General features: G+C 44.0%; 1 protein-coding gene across 2 annotated transcripts in view; it reads left to right on the forward strand.

The window, feature by feature from the left end:
• LOC137524819 (caspase-8-like) overlaps window positions 1-11,394 on the forward strand; it is a 162,896-nt gene that overhangs the window by 56,509 nt on the left and 94,993 nt on the right. For both annotated transcript variants that reach the window (XM_068245161.1, XM_068245160.1), the window contains exons 3-4: window positions 3,324-3,429; window positions 7,515-7,650. In XM_068245161.1, coding sequence (XP_068101262.1) covers window positions 3,324-3,429; window positions 7,515-7,650 — 242 coding nt within the window. The remainder of the gene's footprint in view (window positions 1-3,323; window positions 3,430-7,514; window positions 7,651-11,394) is intronic.

Genomic DNA, 11,394 nt, shown 5'->3' on the forward strand with positions numbered 1-11,394 from the left:
GCCCTGTAACATGCATAGTGCAAACATGCAAACATTCATTGTATCAAAGATATCTAGGGATTAGGAGCACACATCCTGACGTCCTCTCCTGGGACAGATAGCGCATCTTACCAATTGCACAAGGGAGCTAACGTGAAATAAGACTTTTAATTTAGCTGTAGGGATAACAGTGGTGCCTGGATAAGTGCATCTGTGAATGCATTTGTTTGAACATTTGCATGTGAGTGTGCGAAGGGTTACTTGTTTTTTTTTTTGCTAATTTTCTGGCCATACCCCCTTCAACACCTCCCTTTCCTTAAAGGGGCACTATGGCAAAAAATTGTAAAATTTAAAATATGTGCAAACATATTCAAATAAGAAGTACGTACGTTTTTTTCAGAGTAAAATGAGCCATAAATTACTTTTCTCCTATGTTGCTGTCACTTACAGTAGGTAGTAGAAATCTGACAAAAGCGACAGGTTTTGGACTAGTCCATATCTTTACAGGGGGTTTCTCAGGGATTAATTTCTTTTCCAAAGCACTTTGTGAATGGCAGTTGCTCTGTCCAACTGCCAAAAAACTGTACAAAAAAGGGATCCGCACCAGACCAGATTGAAGTAGAAAAAGGCTAATATATTTATTTGAAAAATCCACAGACAGTGCAATAAAATCACAGGATCAACTCACGCGTATCGGGCTTACCATCTGCCCTTAATCGTAGTTAAATGTGAACCTGTATAAGGAGGAATTTATATGGAGCCAGGGAGGAAAAACTCCACCCCCGGGAACACACAAACTACTCCTTAAAGGAACATACACTCTCAGAAAACACTTGTACAAAAGCATTGCTATAATAACATTGAAAGAGATGTATAAAAAGTAACCACTGAATTAACAATATAAATATATAGACAAAAAAGAAGATAACAAAAGCAGCACAAATACAATATAATGAACAGACATAACTCCTTATGCATTTAAGAAGAAGTGCATATGCTGTCAATATGTGTAAACCAAGCTTAAATCCCACTTTTTGTTTAAACCCTGTGGTGTGCGAGTACCCAATCGATGAATCCAAAAGGCTTCGCGTTTTAGCAACAGTCTTTGGATATCGCAACCTCTGATTGGACAAACCACCCGCTCCACCCCCTGAAACCTAAAAGCAGATAAATCCCCCCTGTGCACAGTTTCAAAGTGTTTGGATACAGCGGATTTACGAAAAGTGTTCCAATTTGTACCACAATAGTGCTCTGCTATGCGCGCTCTCAAGTGGCGAGTAGTGCACCCCACATATTGTAGACAACAAGAAATGCAAGATATAACATAAATAGTACATTTCGTATTGCAATTTACATATTGTTTGATGGGAAAATTCTTGTTGTATGCATAGGAGAATATTGAATTGCCTCTCTTGTTACACTGACAATAATTACATGTAGAGAAACCACAGGGGTATGAACCCACTGTGGCTAGCCACATCGGAGTGCGAGAGATTGAAGGAGACCGAAAAAGACTGGGCGAAAGTATGGACCCTAAAGTCCAGGCCCTTCTAGCGGAAAAACGACACCCTCTATCCAGAATTGTCTTAAGTTTTGTATCCGGGTGCAGGACTGGAATGTACTTATTCACTATATTAGTGATTTTATTAAACTCCAGGCTATAGCCGGTGACAAAAGTAACCTGGTCCTGCTCGGTCTCACTCCAAACTCTATTTTTTATTTTTTAACAATTCCGATCGTGGTCTCCTGGTGCCTTTCCTGATGCCATGGCGACGGGGCGGGATGACGTCACCGACGTCAGCGACGTCGGGACGTCATTGGGAGACCCGATCCACCCCTTGGCGCTGCCTGGCACTGATTGGCCAGGCAGCGCAGGGGTATGGGGGGGGGCGCGCACCGCACCGGATAGCGGCGATCGGGCGCGCGGCGGTGGCGATCGGGGTGCTGGCGCAGCTAGCAAAGTGCTAGCTGCGTCCAGCAAAAAAAAAAAATTATTTAAATCGGCCCAGCAGGGCCTGAGCGGCACCCTCCGGCGGCTTACCCCGTGTCACACACGGGGTTACCGCTAAGGAGGTTAAAGGTATCACCAATGTGTGAATCAATGTGTGTTGGTTTAACACCACCTGTATCATTCTATGACATGCAGTGGTACTACCTGGCAGCAACAAAGGCAACATGTTATGTCTAAACAGGAATGCGGCCACAGGCAGATCTGACATCATGGGGGAGGGCACCTCTCCAATACCTGTGTAGAGCCTAAGCAAGTGTCTGGCTGGTACATAGTAGCAGCTGACAGGCGGTGGATACACCACCTTTAGCATCCCATGTGAAAGAGGCTTTACAATGAATATGGTTAGCCTATCTATAGCAATTATAAGTGGAAAGCTTTTCCTGACTGAGTTCAAATGCTGTAATAAAGTTAGTAAATAATAGGGATGAGTAAAATTGCCACTGCCAATTTCCCAAATATTTTGCTGAATTCCTGCAAAATTACAAATATGCCTCTAGGCAAAATGCAATGAAGTCAATGGAGTGGAGTTTTGTGGTCAGTTGATTAAAGTCGCTTAAATTTTACAATATGCATTCATAAATTATTTTGTCAATGTTTGCTCATTGTAATATCCTTCCACTCCCTGATTTACATTCTTAAATTTAGCGAAAATCTTGCTAAGTGAAATTGGGGCTGATTTTCTACAAGTATGCACTCGCTCAGCCCTAGTTTATAACCCAAATGAGAGTAAGTACCCAGTAGTAAGTAATTGCCCCATTAGAAAACTGCAGTTTTCTGCCAATACTCCTATTGATGAGGTAGTTCAGAACTTCAGGCTATGAACAATATACAAAATAAAAGGAAATACAGTGTTTATGTCATGACCATCTATTTTTCAGTCGATAGCATTGCTAATTTATTAATTGATACTGCTTGTTGCCAGAGTTGTTTCACCCATTTGTTACTGACTGGGCCTGATTCATTGCATGTGAGTCTTCTACCGCCGTTGCATCTTACTAATGCTAAGGGAAGATTACATTTTTTTAATGCTGCCATGCCTGTGTTATTTTAACTTCACCTAGCATGTTAAACATATAACACATAATAGTGAGTATTGGCGAGCTAAGCAATTTCTATCACTTTTCTGGTGAAATCAGTTTAGCCTCAGTGGTCCTTCCTCTTTCAAATAAAAATAAAATTGGCATAGTAACCCCCCCCCCTCCTCCCATGCCCTAATTTCTCTCCCTTATGCTGGCTGGTATTACCCAAATGGTGGACTCTGCAAGAGAGGGGTGCCTACTCATAGGAAGGTCTTTTTTCCTCGTAACGACTGATCTTTTTTTTTTTTTTACAGGGCTCTTCTCTATGAGCTTGGTCAACTTGTACCAGACTCCACATTTAGGACCCTCAAGAATGTTTTTAATGACGAGCTTACCACAGCCACACTGGACAGAGTAAATGTAAGAGATTTTAATTTGCTTTAAATGTCAGACATTTATGAAGGGTTAAAAAAAGACCACAGTAGCAATGAAAATGTAACTTTACAGACATAGCAAAATAGTAACGGATTACTTGATTCGGACACAATAGTCTGTGATAGCTTAGTAATAGATAGATCGTCTTGCTTCAGCCCAGGAGCATTTGCGAATGGTAATAATGCAGCTATATTAAAATATAAATTCTTCAACAGAGCAAGAGCCACCAGCACACAACAACAATTACCCAGATTGTTAGTATGCACAGCCGTGCTAACCGTCAAGAAGCCAGACAAGAATGAGGAGAGACAGACACAGGCTGTAGTTGCAAATGACCTTTTATTGCAGTATCAGATGCATGCAGAGGAGACCCCAGTTGGGAGACGTTCCCACCTACCTCACAGCTGTTTTGTGCAGTGTTCCCATCATCAGAGGTGGTTTGCCGGGGGTGCAGGGATGCCCGAGAGAGGAAGAGATAGGGTCAGACCTCTTTTGCAAAAAGAGGCCAAAAGTATAACTGAGACAACTGCAATGGGTAGTTTAGGGCTTAAAGGACAACTGAAGTGAGAAGAATATGGAGGCTGCCATATTTATATCCTTTTAAGCAATACCAGTTGCCTGGAAGCCCTGCTTGTCTATTTGGTTGTAGTAGTGTCTGAATAATACCAGAAAAAAGCATGCAGTTAATCTTGTCGGATCTGACAATAATGTCAGAAACACCTTATCTGCTGCATGCTTGTCCAGGGTCTGTATGGCTAAAAGTATTATAGACAGGGTATCAGCAGGATAGCCAGGTACCTGGTAGTGCTTAAAAGGAAATAAATATGACAGCTTCCATCTCCCTCTCACTTCAGTTGACCTTTACTGCCCTTTTCCACTAGCAATCGCTAGAGTTCACGCTGAACGCTAGCGATTGTTGAATTCGCAATTACCGGCGATTCCCCGACATTCGTGGCCGCGATTTTGCTATGCTATGCACTGCATAGCAAAATCGCGGCAAATATCGCTCCGCCGCGCGTTCGCGTTCCCGGCAAAAACGAATCGCGGTAGTGGAAATGACCTACCACGATTCCTATGTTAAAAAGCAAACCGTAGCGATTGTAAAATCGCTAGCGGTTTGCGTTTTTGCGATTCAGCCAGCGCAAACGCGCTGGTGGAAAAGGGCCCTTTAACTTCTCTTAAATTGTTCCATTGAGCTTATCACACACTTTCTAAAATACACAAAATACACCAGCGTATTTATGCTTCAAAGGCTGCCATGCTCAAAGTACGCATACAGTCATGGCTGAAATTGTTGGCACCCCAGAAATTTTTCCAGATAATCAAGAAAAGTATTGCAGCAACACATGTTTTGCTATACACTTGTTTATTCCCTTTGTGTGTATTGAAACAAAACAAAAAAGGGAGGAAAAAAAGCAAATTGGACATAATGTCACACAAAACTCCAAAAATGGGCTGGATAAATTATTAACTTAATATTTCGTTGCATACCCTTTGGAAAAAATAACTGAAATCAGTCGCTTCCTATAACCATCAATAAGCTTCTTACACCTCTCACCCAGAAATTGTGGACCACTCTTCCTTTGCAAACTCCTCCAGGTCTCTCTTATTGGAAGGTCGCCTTTTCCTAACAGCAATTTTAAGATCTCTCCACAGGTCTTCAATGGGATTTAGATCTGGAATCATTGCTGGCCACTTCATAACTCTCCAGTGTTTTGTTGCCATCCATTTCTGGGTGCTTTTTAATGTATGTTTGGGGTCATTGTCCTGCTGGAAGACCCAAGATCTTGGACGCAAACCCAGCTTTATGACACTGGGCTCTACAGTGGGACCCAAGATCCTTTGGTAATTCTCAGATTTCATGATGCCATGCACACATTCAAGGCACCCAGTGCCAGAGGCAGCAAGTCAACCCCAAAACATCAATGAACCTCCACCATATTTCACTGTAGGTACAGTGTACTTTTCTTTGTAGGCCTCATTCCGTTTTCGGTAAACAGTGGGATGTTGTGCTTCACCAAAAAGCTCTATCTTGGTCTCACCTGTCCACAAGACCTTTTCCCAGAAGGATTTTGGCTTACTCAAATACATTCTGGCAAACTGTAGTCTTGCTTATTTATGTTTCTGTGTCAGCAGTGGGGTCCTCCTGGGACTCCTGCCATAGCTTTTCATTTTATTTAAATGTAGATGGATAGTTGGCACTGACACTGATGCTCCCTGAGCCTGCACGACAGCTTGAATTTCTTTGGAACTTGTTTTGGGCTGCTTATCCACCACCCGAACCATTCTGCGTTGCAACCTTTCATCAATTTATCTCCTCCGTCCACTCCCAGGGAGATTAGCTACAGTACCATGGGTTTCAAACTTCTTGATAATGTTGCGCACTGTGAACAAAGGCAAATCTAGATCTCTGGAGATGGACTTGTAACCTTGAGATTGTTGATATTTTTCCACAATTTTGGTTCTCAAGTCCTCAGACAGTTCTCTTCTCCTCTTTCTGTTGTCCATGCTGTCCATGCACACACAATGCAAAGACTAAGGCTGGGTGCACACTTGTCAGTGTGTGAAAGGTCATGTTTTCTGTCATGTGCATTTTTGCATTTGTAGTGCTTTTTTAGTGCATTTTTGTACGTTTGTGTTTTTTTTCCCGCATATGTGTATTTCTAGCGTTTTAGAAGAAGAGGACTCCCAGATGAGATGAGTATAGGGGTACTGAGTACCCCTTACCCATCTTCACAAAGTGTTAGAATTAGATAAAATCACAACTATCCTTGGAAAGGTCCCACGCCAGTATCTTTTCAATAGATCTCCACGCACCCGACGCCACACATGCCACTCCGCTGCACAGCACTAGCTATATATACCAAGTATAGCTGTGCCAAAACCAAGATAAGAAGACTAATTATATAAACAGCTTGAAAAAAATTCTACTAACACATTCAGGAACTGAAAAACTTTAAGTTCCCTACAGATTTAAAGTCTTTAGAGCTCCTTTTTTTACATGTCGTCTTACAAAAGTACAGTCTTCTTTAACTGAGGATTAAAACAACTCAAACATAGAATAAAGAAGGAAGGAAAAGAGTAAAGAAAAAGAGACACTAAAAATAGATTAGAGCCTCAACAGGTACCCCAAAGGCTCCCTCAATGAAGCAGGTTGTGTCTATGTACGGCACTCAGCGCTAAGCGCCAAAACTAGGCGCCCCATAGCAGCAATCTAATGCTGTGCAGGGTGCATAAGGGTCATTTAGGGCTCCATTAGTTGCTGGGCCCCGAATTACATCTTCCTCCGAGTTGCAACAACTTGGAAAGGGAATAGTATTTAATGCAGCAGCAGGAGGAGCAACCATCATTTTGCTCGCCCTGTGCCCAACTCACCGGCGAAACGTACATACGTACGCTCCCTTAAAACCTGTAAGTTGACAGCCTCTCATTTACCTTTAATTTATTACAATCCCTTGTGTGTGGCTCATATCAGTTATTTCATGATGTAGCAAAGATCTTATAGAGGTAGGCTCCATTTTAAAATCCCATCCACACTACAACAGGCAGGGTCTGTAAGTGGTTGTGACGTGTTTCTGATTTTATATTATGATTAGAAAAATGCAAGCAGACCAGCCTTCTAGTGTCCCAATTGCAATAAAATACTCTTTTCTACAATTTGTCATCACATAAATTCCACCAAAATCCACTGCCGTCTCTCTATCAATAGCTTATTTATTTGACAGAGTATGTGGCTTTGTTTGATGAGCTATTCATGGACCACACCGTACTTGACCAGAACATAAGCCACACAGTCTTTTAGCTTGCCACACAAGCACAGGAACATTGTTGAGCTGTTTGTCCTCCTAGACCTGCCAATCAAGCACATTTATAACAAGAATCAGTCCCTTGTTTATGCCAGTCCAATAGGTAGCATACCACGTCTGGTACTAACAGGAACATTCCATGCAAAACAAGACAGAACAATTCAACTTTTTACCATATGTATGTGTGTATTGCATTGACAGTATAAATGACATTCTGGTTTATTGGTATCATGTATCGAAACATCTATTTACAATGTCTTGTAGAGTTTGTTGGATGCTTTTGTTGAGCTGGAGAAAAGGGGTGTACTAAATAATGAACTGAAGTACTTGAAAGAAAAATCTACACACTTTGAGAAAGATTTTTGGGAGAAACTTGTGGAATATGAGAAAAAACATGCAGGTATGTGACATTTTACCAGCAAAATAACAAAAACAAAACATGCATATAAAGGGAACAGGATACATCATGGAACTAAAAAGAGGATACATCATGGAACTAAAAATTTGTCTTGTACAATAAAGCTCCAACAAATTATAATTTATTTATTTATTGTATTTATAAAGCGCCAACATATTACACAGCATTGGATATTAGTTAAGGTTACAGACAATATTTAGGGGTGACATACAGCAATAAGACAATATAGGAATACATACAAAGCAGATCACGTAGCCAGAACTATGGCTTAGTTAGTCACTGCATGGGAGCATGGAGATTAGGCAAGTCGAGTTCACTCAAGAGTTAAATCAGATCCATAGGATGGGTGTACAGTAATGGAGGTGCATGAAGAGGTATGAAACACAAGGAGGACCCTGCCGAAGACTTGCTATCTAGAGGGAGAGGTAGGGACACGAAAGGTAGGGGACCAGAGTTCAGCTGCGGGTTTAGAGCACCAGTGAGGGCGGATAGCTTAGAGTTAAAAGGCACGTTTTGAGGACTTTCATGAAGATGTTGAAGGAGGGAGCAACACTAATGGGGGAGGTAGGGAGTTCCATAGTGTTGGAGCAGCTCTTGAGAAGTCCCGGGGGCGTGCATAGGACTGAGTGATGTAGGGGGCGGTCAGGCGGAGTGAGCAGCTAGATGTGTACCTTTGTGTAAGATCGGAAATGTAGGTTGGGCAGGTTTTGTGGACAGATTTGTAGGCCAGACACAGTATCTTGAATCTGATTCTGGACTGGATAGGAAACCAGTGGAGGGATTCACAGATGGGGAGCCACTGTGGTGGAGTGATGGGAGGAGTGGATAATTCTGGCTGCCGCATTCATGACGGACTGCAGCGGGGCAATTCGGGTCATAGGGAGACCAGAAAGAAGGGCATTGCCGTAGACAAGGTGGGAAATGATGAGGACATGGAAGAGAATTTTGGTGGTGATCATCAGGGTGGATGAATGGATTCTGCAGAAATTCTCTGTGAGGAGACTTTATGGAGAAGCATGTGATCAGTTTGATCAGTTTAATCATTTGTAACATTTAATCTAAGAGTAATGGTAAGGCTCTGAAACCAAGCAGCACCGGGTTTATGTAGAGCTGCAGGGAGGGGCTTTTTTGCCAGTTACAGACAATTACTGTGCAAGTACACTCCAACAAAAACATAGCAGGAACTGAAACCAACTTGTCTCTCTCTATATAATATACAAAAAAGAAACTGAAGTATATTCACTAAACTGCAATAAACAGAATAATGTGCGTAAAGTTTTAAAGAGAACCCCAGGCGGCCTGGAACATAAAAATGGATACTTACCTATTAAGAAGGATGACTCTGGATCCTTCAGAGGCTTCCCATGTCCTCTTTCCTCCAACCGCCTCTTGCTGGGACCTTCTGGAAGATTGCGGCTGCACTCCTCGTGGATGAGCAGCCATTGCTTACTGCGCAGGCGCAGGTGTACTTATATAGGTAAAGTACGGCTGCACTGCTACACGGGGAGTAAGCCCACGATAACATGTCCAACACAACAAGCTCTTGTCAGATGTGTTCTGGGGGTTCATGCACAGCAATGGTGGGGGCCAGTAGGACATGGTCTCTGCAGGATTCAGAGGCTTGCCTCTTCATAGGTAAGTATCTATCTTTTTTTTTTTTCCAATTCCCTTTAGGTACACTTTAACGAGTAGATGAGTAGATGCAGTGCGACTTTATGCAGGTTAATCTGCTTACTGCTGTTTAGTGAATACAACCAATTTGCTCCACAAATTTGCAAACACATGTCATACAGTGATGCCATGCTTTCTTGTGCCCTTGTCCTAACCTCTCTTAACCACTTCAGGTTCCGGAGTTTTTACCCCTTAAAGGGACTCCGAGCTCATCTTAAAAATGAAAATTGTACTCGCCCGGGGCTTTCTCCAGCCCAGTGCTGGTCGGGAGGTCCCACGACGGCGTCCTGGCTCCTCTCCTAGTCCCCGCTCCGGAATGGCTGACCGGCGGCAGCCCGGGGACACTCGGCCGAGTGTCGGGCTTCTTCTTCCGCGTATGATGCGGCTGATGTCACACGCCGGCCGCCTCGCGTCATCACGGCGGCCGGCGTGGGAGTACGGAGCATGCGCACTTTAATCGCGCATGCGCAGTACTTTCACGACGGCCGGCGTGATGACGCGAGGCGGCCGGCGTGTGACGTCAGCCGCGTCATACGCGGAAGAAGAAGCACGACACTCGGCCGAGTGTCGCCCGGGCTGCCGCCGGTCAGCCATTCCGGAGCGGGGACTAGGAGAGGAGCCAGGACGCCGTCGTGGGACCTCCCGACCAGCACTGGGCTGGAGAAAGCCCCAGGTGAGTACAATTTTCATTTTAAGATGAGCTCGGAGTCCCTTTAAGGTTCCTGACAATTTTGGCATATGAGCTATATCCCTATTGATACAGCAATAACTTTTTATTACCTATGCCATCAAAATGATGCAAACATTGTTTTTTTGTTTTGTTTTTTGGGACAAACTAGGCTTTCTTTCAGTTACATTTATTCCAAGTATTTTTTAATTTCACAGGCTTTTTATTGAAGAAAATTAGGCATAAACACAAAAATTATGCATCTTTTCATGTTTCCCTCTTCCTGATTTTACATGACAAGTGCCATAGTTGTAAAACACCTCAAAATACATTACTTGGCTCATCCCGGATAAAACCATACCATACATACCATATATCATCACTAGTCAGGCAAGTAGCGATTGTATGCGATAGCTACAGTTTCTAGGCTAAAATGCACCCAGGGCGAGGGTGTAAAAATTGCGCCCCCCCCCCCCCCCCCCCCTAGGTTAGATAGGTAGGTGCCTCTCAGTATAGGTTAGATTAGGTAGGTGCCCCCTAGTATAGGCTAGATTAGACAGATGCCCCCCAGAATAGGTTAGATTAGGTAGCTGCCCCCCAGTATAGGTTAGATAAGGTAGCTGCCCCCCCAGTATAGGTTAGGTAGGTGCCCCCCAGTATAGGTTAGGTAGGTGCCCCCCAGTATAGGTTAGATAGGTAGCTGCCCCCCAGTATAGGTTAGATTAGGTAGCTGCCCCCCAGTGTAGGTTAGATAGGTAGCTGCCCCCCCAGTGTTGGTTATATTAGGTAGCTGCCCCCCAGTGTAGGTTAGATAGGTAGCTGCCCCCCAGTGTAGGTTAGATAGGTAGCTGCCCCCCAGCGTAGGTTAGATTAGGTAGCTGCCCCCAGTATAGGTTAGATAGGTAGCTGCCCCCCAGTGTAGGTTAGATTAGGTAGGTGCCCCCCAGTGTAGGTTAGATAGGTAGGTGCCCCCCAGCGTAGGTTAGATTAGCAGCTGCCCCCCAGCGTAGGTTAGATTAGGTAGGTGCCCCCAGAATAGGTTAGATAGGTAGATGCCCCCAATAATGGAGGGGGGAGCCGCAGGGAGGGCAGCCCGACCTCTCCCTCCCTCTCCTCTCCCGGGCGCCCTCCGTGCTCCCCCCCTTAGATGCAGAGTCCGTGAGCAGCAGGGAAGCGCTGTTTACAACTCACCGGCTGCCTGCGTACATTTGAATACGGCGCTGGTAGACTTGGGCGCAGGATCCAGCTGTTAAATGGCTGGTCCTGCTTCTGCACAAGTCCGGGGCGTTTTAATTACTATTCCCCCTCCAGGCCGACATGGATAGTGGGGGAATGAAATAATTCGGCTTCCAGCGATTGCTGGAGGCCGAATTATTGTGTTTTTTAAG

Source organism: Hyperolius riggenbachi, chromosome 7 (genome assembly GCF_040937935.1).
Source record: "Hyperolius riggenbachi isolate aHypRig1 chromosome 7, aHypRig1.pri, whole genome shotgun sequence".
Classification (NCBI taxonomy): Eukaryota; Metazoa; Chordata; class Amphibia; order Anura; family Hyperoliidae; genus Hyperolius; species Hyperolius riggenbachi.